Consider the following 17729-nt stretch of genomic DNA (forward strand, 5'->3'; position numbering starts at 1 on the left):
CAGGTCCCGACGCCTCTTTGGCCCCGCCCCTACCTTCCCTGTTTACTTGGCGACGAGTAGACACTAACCCTCGCGGGCGAACGGTAGCCAATCAGAAACAAGGCCTACGCTATCGCGTCCTCCGCTCTTTTCTCCGGTCACTTTCTGTGAAGACTGCGCATGCTCCAGGCGCCAGCCCCTGGTCAACACGCCTTCTGCTCTTACCAGCCTAGCTCCGCCCTTAGATTCTGATTGCTGGCCCTTGTTTAGAAGTTTACAATAAAGCAGCCAAGCTCCTCAGTCACACATTCTAGTGGTGTATATATGTCATTCCTAATATCCCAGTTCGTCCCACCCTCTCCTTCTCCCCCTGTGTCCTCATGTCCGTTCTCTACGTCTGCGTCTCTGTTCCTGCCCTGCAAATAGGTTTATCTGTACCATTTTTCTAGATTCCACATATACGCGTTAATATACGATATTTGTTTTTCTCTTTCTGGCTTACGAAAGCACGGAGTCTTAAACTCTGGACCGCCAGAGAGGTCCTACATCACTGATCTTACAGGACTATAGATTTGGTCAATCATTTAAAGTCAGCTAATCATCATTAATTTTATCAGAGGCTCAGTCACACATTTGGTAATGTGAGAAACAATAATCCTGTAAAACAGGCAGAATGGAAGTAATATAGCTAGTAACATTAATAAAGTCATAATTATTTATGCTAAGAACTTCTCTTATGTGCAGGCTAGTATCTCCCCAGGTCGTCTAATCAGTCTGTTCTTAACTAATCGCTATCTTTAAAGGAAATGATATATTGGAATTGTACATGAATTCACCAAATATGTCTGCACACACAAGGATTGAGAAAGAAATGTTATTTTCTAAGGAGTTATATGGTTGGCGCCAGAAGAAAAATTTATCTTTATGGTTGAGCAGGTATTTCTGCCATTGAGGAGGTCTCGTTAATGCATAATGCAGATGCACAATGCACACTAGAGAGGAAGAAAGCCCAAACTGGCAGAGAAAATTTTTAAGTTTCTTTTGTCTTGCCTTAAAATGTGAATGTTCATCATTGGGAAAAGAGAGAATCAAAGACGTTTGAGTTTGGACTCCAGCTCCACACTTATTATTTTGTATGTTACTTAACTTTCTAAGCCTCAGTGTCTTCCTCTATAAAATGAGAATAATCATCCCTTCCTCAACTGGTTAAATAAGAATCAAGATAATGTACATAAAAAACTTAGCATAGTGTTTAGTACATAAAAAGCACTCAACGAATGGTAGCTTTTTATCACTGCTCAGGTTATTGGTTTTTTAAAAATATTTATTTGTTTGTTTGTTTATTTTTGGCTGTGTTGGGTCTTAGTTGTGGCACGCAGGCTCCAGAGTGCATAGGCTCTGTAGTTGCAGCACTCAGGCTTAGTTGCCCCTCAGCATGTGGGATCTTAGTTCCCCAACCAGGGATCGAACCCAAGTCCCCTGCATTGGAAGACTGATTCTTAACCACTGGACCTGAGGTTATTGTTGATGTTGTTTTTGTTTTTATGTTTAAAGTAACCAACAGACTAGGGGCATGGGTTTTCTCAAAAGATGACCAGACCCCTTGTAACCAATATTTAAAAATCACTCTTCCTTGAATCTAATTATGGCCACAACTAAGTAGAAGTACTGAACTGAAAGAATTGTTTAATTATATGTATAGTGTTAAAAAACAAAATTCAACTGGATAAATTTTAAAGATCTTACAGGCTTTATTCAATGATTCATGAAATGGGCAGCATCCCATGTAGCAGATAGAAAGGAGCTCTGAGGAGCTGTACAACGTGAAAGACCTTTATAGGCAGCGGGCCAAGGAAGTTATAGCTGAAAGCAGATTGGTTGTGGCAACGTTCACCTTCCTTTTGGGCCAGGATGCAGGGGTCTATCAGAAAGGTTACCTCACTAGTGCTGACCAGGTGAGTCCAGATTGCCTCGTTTAAGATTCCATGTCTGGGAGAGGCTGAAACTGTAATTAAGTAAAGTATTAAGTTTGAGTTTAGTGACATAGGGCTTAGCATAAGTGACTCCCTTTGGGGCCTGTTGTCTTGTTTTTAACAATGGGAATATCTTAAACTTTTTTTTGCCAAATAAACCATTCTAGGCAAAGGTCCATACAGATGGTTCAATTTCCCCTTTCAGTTACAAGACATGTTATTTCCTTTTCCTAACAAGACATCAAATAATTAACTAATACTTGCCTCTTATGTCCCAGATGCCATAGCCACAGAGATGACCTCTTAGTATTATTCATCTCATTTAGCCCTTAAGCTTCAAATTATGGTCAAGGAAAGCTCCAAGATTCAGAGTTCTCCCTTGAATTCTGAGTTTTCTCTATGGAAAACCCTCAGAAATTATTTCTGAATTTACTTCTTAGAACTTGATTTTCCTTTTACTGAAAAGAGTCAATACATTCTCTGTTGCCTTTTAAGAGCTAGCACCTACCAAATGCTAAGCATGTGGCAAATATTGTTTTTTGTCCACTTACACAGATTAAGCCACGTAACCGGCATTACAGCCCCTATGATGTTGGAAACTGAGTGAAGTAACTTGCTTGTGGTCATGCAGCTGGTAAGTGGCAGAACTGGATCAAAATCCAGGCAGACTAGCTCCATGCTTTTAACACTATATTGCTTCTTATTAATTATTTCTGTGAAATGTGTCTCATGTTTACCCCTTTTTTTCCATCCTCACTGATACCACGTTAGTTTTGAGACTCTCAGGATGTCTTAGCTACATTATTGCAATAGCTTGAGTTTCTCTGCTTCCAATCTCTCTCTGATCATCTCTGGGTATCACTGCCAGATTAATTTTCTTAAAACACTGGTTTTATTGTGTCACTGCTCTGATCAAGAAACTACATTTTTAAAATTGTGGTAAAATATATGTAATATTTATCATTTTAACCATTCATAAGTGTCCAATTCAGTGACATTAAATACATTCACAATTTAACCATCACCACTGTCTATACCCAAAGCTTTTTCATCATCCCAACAAAAACTCTGTACCTGTTCAACAATAACATCCTCTTCCCCTGGCTCTTGGTAACCTCTAGTCTACTTTCTGTGTGTACAAATTTGCAGATTCAAGAAACTACATTTTGCAAACCGTATCTTCTACTTTTTCAGGTCTATCCATAATTTGACCACAGTCTATTTAACCTTATTTCTTCATACTTTCTAAATACACATTCTCCAATCTAATATCTGTTTTCTTGACACTCCGTTCCTCAACTATTGTAATTATATCCATAGTTAACACCACACAGTTCAGCATGTTGAACCAGTGAGTTAGAGCTGGATTGAATCTTATAGGTTTGCTAGTGCAATCTCATTTCACAGGCTAGAGAGCTTACCAACTTGCTTGAAGTTGGTAAGCAGAGTTGGTGGCAGTTGGTGGCAGAGATGGGATTTGAAAACAGAATCCAAATCTTTTAAAACTACAGCTTATTGAGCACTTACAATGTCAGACAGTACTGAGCATTTTACATTGTATTTTCATACAAGTCTTGGGGAGACTTTATCATTATTATTATTATCATCCTTTCTACAGATTAGGAAATCCAAATTCAGAGAAGCAATTTGCTTACTCTCTTCATTCGTCTGCCTTCTCTTAATAATTAAGTATATAATAATTAAATATAGACTTGGATTTTTCCATGTACCTGAACCTTTTCTTCTCCACATCGAGGCCGTAAATCCTATGAGAGCAGGGTTCATGTCTATTCTAGCCTAGCAGAACCTAGCATCATGCTGTATTCACATTGTTCGGTAAATAAACATATGGATAAACCGGTTGGTGTCATGGTATTTGGGAGGATTTGTTCCAATCTTGGCACTATATTTTAAATACAAAGGATATGAGTCATGACAACGGCAACGCAAATCCGTATAATGAATGCAAAAGTGCCCTGATATCATCACAATGCTGGCACAGTGCTGACACTCATGAAACTGCAATTGCCCCATCTGCGCTTCACAATTTACAAAGCCGCACCTCAAAAGTCAGTTTGGGGTTCTGTCCTTTAGCTCCGCGTCGGTGCCATTGACAACTGTGGAGATCGGAGCAGGATCGGAGCCGCTTGTGTAGGTGGTGACTGTTGCTTCTGACGCAGGTTTGGTTTTTGGTTGGTTTGGAGTTCACATTTCAGCTAGGATACCTCTTGGTAGGCGAGACCTGAGTTCTCTGGGTGGCTGACGTGGCACCGTGGGTCAGCCCCACTCCTCTTTCTGGTATTTGGCCCAGGGTTCCCGCAACACTCAGCCCCGCACAAAGATGGCGTAGAGCCCAGGCTGGGCCAATGGGGAGTGGCGTTGCTCCCCGTTGCGTAGGTAACAGCCAATGGGCTGCGGGAATTGTGCCCAGTGCGGCTGCCCGGGATGGCGGCGTCAAGTGCGGCAGGAGCTGGAGGTGGTGGCGGAGAGGCAGGTGGCAGGGGCGAGCCCGGCGGAGCGGAGGTCCGCCCCGCGTCAGGGCGAGACGGTCATCCCGGAAGGCCGAGCGCAGGTTGGCTGGCAGCGCGGGTGGGAGGGGGCCGGGAGAGTGTGGTCTGGGAGGAAGGGACTGAGGAGCCCAGCCCGAAATGACAGGGGCTGCGCGAGCGCGGCTCCATCCCGAGGGTTGCTGCCGCGGAGGTCCCAAACCCGGGCCTCCCGTCTCTACCGCGGGGTCCGAGGCCCGAGCCCATGGCCTCCGGGATAGAGATCGGGGTACGTGGGCTGTGTGCAGAGGAGATCGCAGACCAGTGTGAGCAGAATACCCATCCCGCCCGGGAGAGCGGACCCGGGGTGAGGGAAGTAGCGGTGCTGGAAAGCCAGAACCGGGTGGGAGAAGGAATGGGGAGGTCGACAAGTAAGTGTTGCCTTGTTGCGGTCTAGGGCTTTGTTTGCTCTGGGTCCGCCTCTGTCACACTCTGGTGGAGAGACTTCCCCCACATACATCCTTGGGAAGTAGGATGCTTAAATTAGTTGATGGTGGCATCCCTACTGTGTAGCATCTCCAAACTGCTTAGGTACCACCGGGAGTCACTCGGTTGTATTAGAACCCAGCCCAGAAATTTTACTTTCTCATGAAATAGAATAGTATCCTGGCAGTCCCCATCACCCCAAGGAGTCTGGGGTTTTTCTGTTTGTTTTGTTTTGACCTTCTTTCTGGTGTCAGGATTTTCTTCCCACTTTCTTCAATCTAGCTGTCCCACAGTCTTCCTAAATAAGACCTTTATCTAGTAGCGGTACATTTGTTTACTTTATCAGTGGAAGGAAGAATTATAGTGAAAGAGACTTACCGACTTAAAACAAAGACACTATTATTTTTTTAATTATTATTATTTTTGCTGTACGCGGGCCTCTCACCGTTGTGGCCTCTCCCGTTGAGGAGCACAGGCTCCGGACGCGCAGGCTCAGCGGCCATGGCTCACGGGCCCAGCCGCTCCGCGGCATGTGGGATCTTCCCAGACCGGGGCACAAACCCGCATCCCCTGCATCGGCAGGCGGACTCTCAACCACTGCGCCACCAGGGAAGCCCAAAAGACAGTTATTTTAAGCTCACTTAAAATACTTTGAAAAGAACATTTGACTTTTTGTTCTAGATCCATTACAAGCCTGGTTTTTGTTCATCAAAGCCTTCATTTTCTTCTCTTTAGGATTCTAAATGCCTAAGAGCTGCTTTCTTTATAACTGAAAGAACTTTGACAAGACTGTCATACCCTGGGGAGGGTGGCTTTAGGGGGACAATATGAAGCTATATGTAGATAGATAAGGTGGATGCCTCCAAAAAATATTCTTAAACTGAAAATCTATTCTCTTTTATGTTCGTTTTTTTTTAATCCTCTGGATTTGGACACAGGTTACTGTGGATGCATAAATATTTTTTAACCATTTTGATTTCTGAAATTAAAAAAAAAAAGACAAATGGAATGGAAACAAAAGTTCTCATTCCTGTCTTCGAGTTCTGTTTGGAAATGTCTGGGGCGGGAGAAAATAAAGATAGCAAGGATATAATCTATTGTGCAGACTAATAGTGTGTTGGTTTATAGGCACAAAATAGTCATTTTCTTTTAGATAAATGTTTGGACTGATCCTTTACAACCCATCTATCAAGAGGGAGAAAGGGTGGGCATCTGTTAAGAAGCATGAAACATCCTGGCTTTGTAACTAGATTCCACATGTAAATCTGAAGCCTAAACACCTAGGCCATCTGTTCTCTTTAAAAAGATTTTTTGAATAGCTGATACAAATACTGATTTGCATTCCTTTAAAGTATTGGTTTTTTTAGTCTGCATCAGCACTGGCTATACTTTATTAAACGAGATTTGTCTCAAGGACCATGGTTACTGATAGAGTTCTTTTTGGGGTCAGTGGCTATACAGCTATTAATTAGCATGGCTAAGGACAGAAGTCATAAATGAAAAACCTGATTCTGCCTCAGGCAGTGACAATGTCAATTATTTGGACACATGTAGAAGTTTCAAGTCAAGTGTGTTCAACCATGGCTTGAGACACATGGAGTGTACATGTGTTTCCTTTAATTAGCATTTCTAATTGTGTTCCTGGGAATGGACATCATTTTGACAAGCAGCTATTGAAGTTTGCTATACCTCCCTAGAACAAAAAGGAATGGGAATTTGTAGTATGTGCTTTTGAGAACAAATGGGAGAGGATGGTGGCAGGGAAAGGTTGAGGGATGATGTTCCCATTACAATTGCTGTATAACCAATTACCTCAAACTTAGCTGCTTAAAACAATCATAGGATGCTCACAGATTCTGTGAGTCAGGAATTGGGAGATAATCTCTCTCTGCTCCATGATGCATCAGCTGGGATGTGGGCTCAGTGGCTGGGGACTGGAATCATCCTGCAGCCTCCTTCACTCACTCCTGGTGCCTGGGCTAGGATGATTCAGAGATGAGGACTGCCAACTGGAAGCACCAGCACATGTGACTTTTTATGTGGCTCGGCCTCCGCTGAGCATGGTAGCCTCAGGATAATCAGACTACTTATGTGGTGGCTCAGGTCTCCAAGCTCAAGTTTACCAGTTAGCAAGATGGAAATTGCATTACCTTGTATGATCTAACCTCAGAACACACCATCGTTTCCATCACGTTCTATTGGTTGAAGCAATCACAAGCCTAGCCAGGTTCATAAATGAGGAGTTAGACACTACTTTTTGATGGGGCAGTGGCAAGGTCAAATTGTAGAAGAATGTATAAGACAGGAGATATGATCACGAATAACTTCGGAAAATACAGTCCACTCTATTTGGTAATGAGAAGCTAATCTTTCAAGCTTCATTGGCTTCTTTGAAATATTTAGAATATATTGCCCAAGAGCTAACAGCATACCAAAAGAGTGGCTAGGTTTACAGTTGGAGGGGCTGGGTAGTACTCGGTCCCTAGATAATCTTCAAACTGGATAAGAACCGTTCCCTTTCTTTCAAGTTCCTTCTACTGGTGGGATGCCACTGTTTGGAAGTTTCACATAGCCTTGAGAAAAAGTAAACACACAAGAGGCTGAGCCCCTGTGTAGTCAGTCTGGCTCCTCAAATTGCACTGAAATAACTCCTTCCAAAACTTCGAGTGAAGACAAGTTAGTCAGCTGCTGCTGAACATTGAAAGGAAATGTCCTTATTTCATCATCTTCCTGTAGAAATAATGATTTTGCGTTTATGTGTCAGAACGGTTGTTTAGTTTTAAGATTTAGTAGAAGATGTAACCATTCATATTCTGACTTGTTTTGAAGGAATGAAATAGCTCAGATTTGTGCCATAAGCTGACTTTTAGTTCTCTGATGTAATTAGTTCTCAGAAGAGCTGACGGTGACCTCTAGTTATCAACATGCCTATCTGGACTGGAAAGCGTTTTCCTCTGTACTTTCGATGGAAAACGGCTTCTCTTCCTCTCATTAATGTTGTATTTGCAATGGAGTCATGTTGACCTCTACCCCAGGCATACTCTGATGCTGGGCTGATGATAAGAGGCTTGTGAGCCTGAAATTAGATGCTGACCTTGTGGAACATTGATGGGACAGAGATGGCACACCAGGTGCCAGCCACTGAGAAAATAGCCCCCCAGAGGTACTGAGGGGCATTAAGACAAGAAAATGATCCTGGTCTTGGGATATCTTCTACAATGTGAGGGACCCAGAACATGGAGCTCCTGAGTAACTAGAAAAGTGAGAAAATCCCTGCCGTACCTATGGGAGTGACTCCAAACATCACCAAAGAGCTTCCACAAAGCTGGCCTTCATTATGGGGGTAGAAATGAATGTCTCTCCATGTTTGAGTGAGAGCACAGGGCTTCTGCTCCGTTCAGGCCAGGCTGTCTTCACATCAGACCATTTCTGAGCTTTCAGCATCTGCATCAAAATCATTATGACATAGGTCAAAATTAGAATATCCCATAGGGTGCTGATAAAGAACAGATGAGTGGCTATAATTTACTTTTCCCCTACTTAGTGCTTACCTCATTAGTCAAAATTGCTGATATTTTTTCAGAATGTCATTTGAATTTGTAAGGAAACACAAAAGATCCTGAATAGCCAAAGCAACCTTGAGAAAGAACAACAAAGCTGGAAGTATCATGCTCCCTGATTTCAAACTATACTACAAAGCTACAGAAATCAAAATAGTATGGTACTGGCACAAAAACAGGCACATAGATCAATGGAATAGAATAGACAGCCCAGAAATCAACTCACACTTATATGGGCAATTAGTCTACCACAGAGGAGGCAAGAATATACAATAAGGAAAACACACTCTTCAATAAATGGTGTTGGGAAAACTGGACAGCTACATGCAAAAGAATCAAATTGGACTACTTTCTCACACCATATACAAACTAACAAACAAACAAACCCTCAAAATGGAGTAAAGATTTAAATATAAGTTATGACACCATAAAACTCTTAGAAGAAAATGTAGGCAGTATGCTCTTTGACATCAGTCTTAGCAATATTTTTATGGATATGTCTCCTCAGGCAAGGGAAACAAAAGCAAAAATAAACAAATGGGACTTAGTCAAACTAAAAAGCTTTTGCACAGTGGAGGAAACTATCAACAAAATGAAAAGGCCATCTACTAAATGGAAGAAGATATTTGCAAACAATGTATTTGATAAGGGGTTAATATCCAAAATATACAAATAACTCATAAAACTCAACATCAAAAAATCACACAGCCTGATTTAAAAATGGGCAGAGGTCCTGAATAGACATTTTTCCAAAGAAGACATACAGATGGCCAAGAGGCACATGAAAAGATGTTCAACATCACTACCCATCAGGGAAATGCAAATCAAAACCACAATGAGATATCACCTTACACCTGTCAGAATGGCTGTTATCAAAAAGACAACAAATTACAGGTGTTGGGGAGGATGTGGAGAAAAGGGAACCCTCGTGCACTGTTGGTGGGGATGTAAATTGGTTCAGCCACTGTGGAAAACAGTATGGTGGTCCTCAAAAAATTTAAAACAACTACCATGTGAGTGGAAGTGGAGCACTTCCACTCCTGGGTATTTATCTGAAGAAAATGAAAACAGTACTTAGAAAAGATACATGCACCCCTATATTCATTGCAGCATTGTTTACAGTAGCCAAAATATGGAAGCAATCTAAGTGCCCATCAATAAATGAATGGGTAAAGAAGATATGGTATGTGTGTATATATTCCATATATATATATATACACACACACACACAAAATGGATATACATATATATATATGAATACTATTCAGCCATAAAAAAGAAAAAGAATGAAATCTTGCCATTTGTGACAATATGGGTGGACATAGAGGGTATTATGCTAAATGAAATAAATCAGAGAAAGACAAATGCCATATGATTTCACTTATACGTGGAATCTAAAAAACAAAAAAATGAATAAACAAAACAGAGTCATAGATACAGAGAACAAACAGGTGTTTGCCAGAGGGGAGGGGGTGGAGAGATCAGAGAAATAAGTGAGGGAGATTAGGAGGTACAAACTTCCAGTTACCAAAAAAAAAGGAAAGAAAGAGAAATAGGGATTGCATTTTAAAAAATATGTCAAATGATTTATTTGTCTCTGTTTATACTTATTGATGTTTTGGGTATCTTAACTCCCTTCTTATAGAATATCCTTGAGTATAAATATTCTTTTACCACTCATATGAAGCTATACCTAGCCAGTCTCCAAATGTTACCAGGTAGTTTTTGTTTATCCTATGATATATCTGTGATAATCATTCCTGCTCGCATTACCCTGTTATCTCCCTAGTTCAGGCTTTATGATCTCATACCTGGGTATATCAGTTAGCTTTTGCTAGGAGTGTTATTACACACCATCCCCAAAACATAGTGGCTACAACAACCATTTCTTTAGTCCGTGATTCTGTGGGTCAGCAATTCGGGGCTGGGCTCAGGAGGGCAGCTCTTCTAGTCTTGCCTGAGCTCACCCATGCATCTGTGGTCAGCTGGGACAGCTGCTCCACGTGGCCTCTCACCATCTGGCAGACAGGCCTGGGCTCATTCACATGGAGGCAGAACAGTTCCGAGTGCAATAAGAGAGCAAGTCCAACAAACAAGTTCTTTTCAAACCTCTGCTACATCACCTTTGCTAATGTTCCATTGGCGAAAGCAAGTCAGATAACCCACCCAGATCCAACAGGCAGAGGAATAAATAAGCTGCCTCTTAATGGAGGATCTGCCATGTCCGCAAGGGCATGGATGGAGGGAGAACACTTTGTGCCCATTTTTACAGTCGACTAAATGATCACATCTCCTGCCTTGCAGCTTTTCTGGCTGTAGGCTTTTGCTGTTCCAGCCCATCCTGCTTCCTTCTGCCACATTCATTTTCCTTAGACGCTGCTTTCATATTTCGTATTATAACCCCCAGAGGTTTCTTCTTTTCCATACCTTATCAGCTATCAACTCTTCTGCCTAGCTTTCAAAGGTCTCCTTAAGCTGCTGGCCTGACCCTAAAAGCAGAGCACGTGGTACAGGGGGAAAAGAACTAGCCGCAGTCAGGGGAGGCATGGGCACGAGTTCCATCATCATCATTGTTCACTAACTAGTTTTTAACCTCTTCGGGCTTCTGTTTTCTCCAAATGTTTCTCCCTCCAAAATGAGGGGGTTTGGATGAAATCTGAGAGGCTCTTTTCAGATTTAAGATTTAGGCGGGGTGTACATAGATGAATTTGTTTCCCGTTACTCCCTAAATAACCCTTCAACTCGAATAAGACCCAGCTTCTTAATTCCCACTGCACATGTCGTTTATATTTCTCTTTGTGCTTTCATTCCCCGTGTTTTCTCAGTCTTGCATTGCCCTTTGCGTTCTTCACTGCTCGTTTTAAATTCTGCCCATCCCTTGTCTTTGTAATCTCTGCCATCCAGTTTGGCACTTAATTATATTCTCTCTCATATTATTCAGCGTCTCAGTTAGTCTTATCAGCTACATTATAAACTCCTCGAGGAACGAGACGATATTTTATACATTGACTAAGCACATAGTCGGTATCAAGCAAATATTTACAGATTAATCCTAAATTTCCATCCCAGGTCTTAGAAAATTGGAACCGGCTGAAGACTTTTAAGACAAGTAGGAGGATAAGACTGCTTGGGGAGAGGTGGCGATGGTGATGTGGTGGTTGGAGAGGGGGGGATTTTTGTTAAATGTACTCAAGGTAGTTGACACTTACCAGGCTGGTAGCCTTTAGAAGGTATCTATACAGGCCTTTCTTCCAGCCATCCTATGACACTGGTTCTCCTCTGCTTATTTCTTGCAGTTTTCATCCTTCTGTAAGCTGTCACCATGACCCTGACAAAAGGTTCCTTCACCTACTCCAGTGGGGAGGAATATCGTGGCGAGTGGAAGGAGGGTGAGAGGACCCGTGGGGAACATTCAGTGATGAACATTTCATTTGGCTGAAGGACAAATACATCAGGATATATATGACAACTTTGAGTCTTCATTTCTAACGTCTAAAACCAAAGAGTGCCTTTCCTTTATTTGATTTTAGGATTATAAATAAAGGAATTGGAAAATGCTATTGTTACTCCAATCTCCAGAAATAAGTTAAATCTTCCCACTTCTAAATTTAAAGTGTTTGGGGCTTCCCTGGTGGCGCAGTGGTTGAGAGTCCACCTGCCGATGCAGGGGACGCGGGTTCGTGCCCCCGTATGGGAGGATCCCACATGCCGCGGAGCGGCTGGGCCCGTGGGCCATGGCCGCTGAGCCTGCGCGTCCGGAGCCTGTGCTCTGCAACGGGAGAGGCCACAACAGTGAGAGGCCCGCGTACTGCAAAAAAAATAAAAATAAAAAATAAAATAAAATAAATTTAAAGTGTTTTAACACTTTTTTCTTTTTTTTTTTTGCCACGCCTCGTGGCTTGCAGGATCTTAGTTCCCCGACCAGGGATTGAACCTGGGGCTATGTCAGTGAAAGTGCCGAGTCCTAACCACTGGCCTGCCAGGAGACACCCCAACACGCTTTTATCCTTTAGTGGTATTACTTGGGAATTGTTTTTATAAATGCTAAAGTACTCAGCAGAGCCAAATGAATTACTTTTAGGGCCCATAAATTGCAAAGTACAGATTCATTGTAATGATTTGACTCTAGTGAATCTTAAGGAAGAAATTAGGGCAGACACTCAAGAGCAGAGGACATTCATTGCCTTGAATTTCCTGTGACAGCTCATTACATTTGGAAGTATCTATTCATAGGAAGGGCAGAATTCCTCCGAGCCTGAGGCTATACAGGAAGCACTTTAATGAAGTTCAGTTTGGAAACAGTCTGGCCACTTAAAAGTCTCATGGGTCCAGTCCTAGCAAACCCGGAACTGCCCCGAGGAGACTTGACTCTTTATAGTTGTGCCAACGAAGAGCAGTTCACACCCTTTCCAGATGCCTCATTCTTTTCATGGTAGATCCCTGCAGCTGATGAATTTTTGAGCCTTGAGAGGAGAAATTGTGCACATGGGACATGACCTTGCCTCCCTACATCCCCAGACTTTTCTCCTGCCTCCAAACACCTAGTGTCCCCTTTAACGTGACCTTTTAGAGGAGAGTCTTCTCGAGGCTCTGCTGGGCAGTCTCCATCCACCGAAAGAACGCCCTTGTACCCAGAATGGCATTGCTTCTTCTCCAGTATCTTGCTCTGTTCTCTGGTCAGTTCAGTGGGTAAGCACAGCCCTGTTGATGGAGCAAAGCTCAAACTAGTGTTGCCAGTCAGGCTGTTGGGTTTGCACAGCAGCTTCATGGTGTCGGAGGGTACTTTAATTTTTTTCTCCGAGTGTCAAGGCAGTTAAGTGTCGAGGGCTCCGGAGTCAGTCTGCCGGCTGCATTTGCTGTCTTGCTCTACCACTTAGTTGCTCTGTGATCTTGAGTAAGTTTTTTATCTTCTCCTTGCCTTGGTTTCTGCATCTGTTAATGGGAATAATAATAGTATTGGGCCTACCTCCTAAGGTTGTTGTGAGGATTAAATAAGATGATAAATACAAAGTGCTTATTAATTTATTTTTTATTTATTTTTGCTGTGTTGGGTCTTCGTTTCTGTGCAGGGGCTTTCTCTAGTTGTGGCAAGCGGGGGCCACTCTTCATCACGGTGTGCGGGCCTCTCACTATCACAGCCTCTCTTGTTGCGGAGCACAGGCTCCAGACACGCAGGCTCAGTAGTTGTGGCTCACGGGCCCAGTTGCTCCGCGGCATGTGGGATCTTCCCAGACCAGGGCTCGAACCCGTGTCCCCCGCATTAGCAGGCAGATTCTCAACCCCTGCACCGCCAGGGAAGCCCTACAAAGTGCTTAGAAGAGTGCGTGGCACATAGTGAAGGCCCTGTGAAGTTAGCTATTGTGATTTTTTTTTTTAATTGGTTTTTAAGCTATTGTGATTTTTCAGTGCTCTCTTATCTTCATACTTGGAGAGACCTGCTCCAAATCTGATGGTTGTGACTTAAGAAGGGAAGATCTTAGTAGCCAGCTTATTACTCTGGGTAATAGTTCTCTGCCCTGCTAATGTCACTGCTTCTCTTCTTTCCTTTGTGGGTGGGGTGATGCAAGGCAAGAGATGTTGGACTGTGAGAGGGGACCCTGAAGCTGCCCCATCCCAACCTGACACCTGTCTTCTCTTTGCTCAGGCCGCAGACATGGTTTTGGTCAACTGATGTTTGCAGATGGTGGCACCTACCTGGGCCATTTTGAGAATGGGCTCTTTAATGGCTTCGGGGTACTAACCTTCTCCGATGGCTCGAGGTGGGTACTGGGTCATCACTCCTTTCTCAGCCTTAAACTAGGGAAGGGACGTTCTGTTCTAAAAGGGATAGTGAGAAATATCTGGTCAAACCTGAGCTTGTCCCCGGCCCTCTGAAAACAGGCAAGGAGTAGCGCTCGTTCTTTTATTGGTTACTTTATAAATACATCTAAAATTTGAAATGGCAAGGATGTCAGTGATCTCCCACCCCACCACTGTCCTCTTAGGTTATTTCCTTGAGATTAGAGCCTCGCATCATACACACTCTCTGACCCTTCTCTGCTGGGTGGGTGGGTGGGAGCTCCGGAGGAGTGGAATCAGCTTTGCTCCTTGGCGTTGATAAACCACACATTTGGTGTTGGTAGCTGCCTGACTCAGTTATCCTGAAGGCTGACATCTCGTGTTTCTACAGGTATGAGGGGGAGTTTGCCCAGGGCAAGTTCAACGGCGTCGGAGTCTTCATTCGACATGACAACATGACCTTTGAGGGGGAATTTAAAAACGGCAGAGTGGATGGTTTGGGTAAGTTAAGGGCTAGCAGGACAGGTGACTGTCGAGCATAAATGGGTGGAAGGACACCTTTGCAGCTTTAATTCTCCTGTGGATGCCCAGCAATGCATAGTGACCGGGTGCCGGTGCCGGGTCATCGGACTCACCAATAGAGTACCCAAGGGCTGCAAACTTTTCTCTCCCTCCGCCTCTATGCAGCAAGCGGACCTCCCAGTCACTAACGCCACTGTCACACCCATATTTTCTCTGTCCCCCTCAAAGGCCTGCTGACTTTCCCTGATGGTTCTCACGGAATACCCCGCAACGAAGGTCTGTTCGAGAACAACAAGCTTTTGCGGCGCGAGAAGTGCTCGGCGGTGGTTCAGCGGGCCCAGAGCGCCTCCAAGTCTGCCCGGAGCCTCACCGCCTGACGTGGCGCTGCACCCAGCTGACAGCAACGCCCCGCCACCCGCTGGGGGTGAACGAAAGAATCTGATGTGAGAGGAGATGAGAATGACCAAGGGGCAGAAGTCCCGGGAGGGGCCCCGTCACCTGCCAGGCAGGGCTTCGGTCACAGAAGGTCTGAGGCTTTGGCCGCTGGCGTTGCAGCAGTGGTACCCGGTGTGCCCTGCCCTTCTCTCGCTTGTTGGTACTCTCTGTCCCTAACACCGTGGGTCACCCGGTGCAGACCTGCTGCTGCCTTCTACTACATTTTCTGCCAAGTGATGCAGAGTCTCTTCCTTCTGCCTTTATTTGGGGCAGATGATCCCAGCCCCAGATTAGGGCCAGTGCTCTGTGCTGCCCTGGAGAAATAAGGAAAACGATAGGAGTGGCTTAGACAGTACAGCGGTCCTGTGAAAGTCAAGGCCAGAGCTTTTCTGTATGTTACCCCTGCATTCGCTTCTGGATTGGCATCATGGCCCCAGGCCTTACACTTTGTCTGACCAGACTGGTCCTCGTGTCTCCGGTGAAGGGTTCAGTGAATGCTATTTTCCTCTCCCTTGACTTTACAAGCAGATAATTTGTGCTCCTCTCTCCTTCCTTAGACATGGGAAAGGATCTCTTCAGTCAGAAAGAAACCGATATAAACAGTCATCTTATAACTTGTATTTATAACCAACTCCAGGGCAAGGGCAGATATCTGTGGGTCCCATCAGGCCCCGTCATGGAGTGAACTAAATCCTTAAGGATGGCTTGGGCTGACACAGCTTCTTCCCAGTGGACCAGTAGGTCAGACCTACCTCAACCCCTTGGGGTTCAGGTAGAACTGGACCCATCTTGGGATGGCAGTGAACTAAAAGAGCATTTGGTTCACTGTAACTCTTCCACCATGAGCCTTGGCCATCAGGCCTAGAGATCAGATCTTGATCGACTGGATCCCTGCACAGTTCACCACAGAGGCCTCCAGTTACCCTGTGACCCAAACATGCCCCCCCACCAGCCCCTTATCCTCACACTGAATGTCTCCTCAACAACAGATTGTGGTGGAAATTAGAGCCGTGTGCCTCTATTTATTCTCTGAATTGTACTGTAGAAACAAGTGTTTATGAGGAGTAAACAAATCACCAGAACTGCTTATACTTAGTTTTCTTGACTCTCTTGCTGTACACCCTTATGAATATTGACCCATTTGCTGTTTCTAAAAGTTAATTATAGATGGGGTCTTGAAACTGACAGACACTGCACACCTTACTACCTAATATCATCTAATTCTGCCAGGTAGGAACATTAAAAAGAAACACACACAAAAAAGCCTGGCAGGGCTTCCCTGGTGGCGCAGTGGTTGAGAATCCGCCTGACGATGCAGGGGATACGGGTTCGTGCCCCGGTCCGGGAAGATCCCACGTGCCGCGGAGCGGCTGAGCCCGTGAGCCATGGCCGCTGAGCCTGCGCATCCGGAGCCTGTGCTCCGCAACGGGAGAGGCCACAACAGTGAGAGGCCCGCATACCACAAAAACCACAAAAAAACAAACAAAAAAAAACAAACAAAAAAAAGCCTGGCAGGCTCAGGTTGCCCAAACTAAGTGGCAGAGCTGGGTGGGATTTGTATCTGGGACGTTTTGACTCCAAAGCACTTTCCACTGAACTCCTCATCACCTTGAACGTCAGGGTGCCCAAGTCCTGAGACCATTTATTGTCACACCTGCTGGGTTACCTCAAGCAAGTCTTTCTCTGAACATTCACCTTCTATGCTAACCCATTCACTTGCATGATCTCATAAGCCCTGAGAGGAAGGTACCATTATTATCCCTGTATTACAGATGAGGTCCAGGGCAGTTAAATAGTTTTCCAAGGTCTTGCAGACACTAAGGTGCAAATCCAAGAATGGAAATCCCAGAGACCGAGCTCTTCACCAGTATACTAGGCTGCCTCCCTAGCCCTAACTTTTTGCCCCATGCCTAAACCTGATTCTCCTCTGAGCCCAGATCTTCCAGAAGTTGCCTGTGAGAAGAGCCCAGGTGCTAAGCCCCAAGCTTCAGTGCCAACCAGATGCCCAGTTTCTGCTGAAGATTGATACCTTTTATATTCTCTCCTTTAGCCCTTGCCCTAAACAAGGATCTGTTTACCTTTCTTTTAAACCAGAGTAGTTTTCAAAAAATTCATCTCAGGTTTTCTGCCACTAGTCAGATATCACTGAATAAGGTTAAACTTTTTTTTTTTTTTTTGCCACATGGTTTGTGGGATCTTAATTCCCTTACTAGGGATTGAACGCAGGCCCTCGGAAGTGAGAGCACAGATTGCTACCACTGGACCGCCAGGGAATTCCCAAGGTTGAACATTTTAGAGAAAGCAGCCTTTTAAATGAATGTGCTAAGTGTTTCTAAATATCTCACTTGAACCTTTTTGCCTCTTACCTCTCCCATTTAAAACTTCAATAACTTTTTCCCTAGGCCTCCAATAATCTAATGGTTATGTTTGCTCAGTATTCTTAGGGCCTCTCTCAGAGCTGGGAAAACGAAGACCTTGGGAGCTAAATTGCCTCTGGGAAGGTTCTTGAT

General features: G+C 44.2%; 1 protein-coding gene across 3 annotated transcripts; it reads left to right on the forward strand.

Annotated features, from left to right (window-relative positions):
• The first annotated feature begins 4159 nt into the window (after positions 1-4159).
• MORN4 (MORN repeat containing 4) lies at positions 4160-16306 on the forward strand. 3 transcript variants are annotated; one of them, XM_059054810.2, is made up of 5 exons: positions 4369-4524; positions 11781-11873; positions 14129-14243; positions 14654-14763; positions 15013-16306. In XM_059054810.2, exons 2-5 carry the CDS (start codon positions 11807-11809, stop codon positions 15159-15161), a joined length of 441 nt encoding a protein of 146 aa, XP_058910793.1. In that variant the 5' UTR covers positions 4369-4524; positions 11781-11806; the 3' UTR covers positions 15162-16306. The 3 variants fall into 3 exon arrangements, with proteins under 3 accessions (XP_066881005.1, XP_058910793.1, XP_066881006.1); XM_067024905.1 differs by having other exon boundaries at positions 4517-4869; XM_067024904.1 differs by lacking the exon at positions 11781-11873 and having other exon boundaries at positions 4160-4524.
• Positions 16307-17729: the final 1423 nt, after the last annotated feature.

The sequence above is a fragment of the Kogia breviceps genome, chromosome 2 (genome assembly GCF_026419965.1).
Source record: "Kogia breviceps isolate mKogBre1 chromosome 2, mKogBre1 haplotype 1, whole genome shotgun sequence".
Lineage (NCBI taxonomy): Eukaryota > Metazoa > Chordata > Mammalia > Artiodactyla > Physeteridae > Kogia > Kogia breviceps.

Excerpts from the sequence above, each read along its gene's own strand:
- MORN4 (XM_067024904.1), top strand. The coding sequence starts at position 4,398 with ATGGCGGCGTCAAGTGCGGCAGGAGCTGGAGGTGGTGGCGGAGAGGCA. Across the intron at positions 4,525-14,128 it reads TCCCGGAAGGCCGAGCGCAG|GCCGCAGACATGGTTTTGGT; the intron begins GTTGGCTGGCAG and ends CTCTTTGCTCAG. Across the intron at positions 14,244-14,653 it reads ACCTTCTCCGATGGCTCGAG|GTATGAGGGGGAGTTTGCCC; the intron begins GTGGGTACTGGG and ends GTGTTTCTACAG.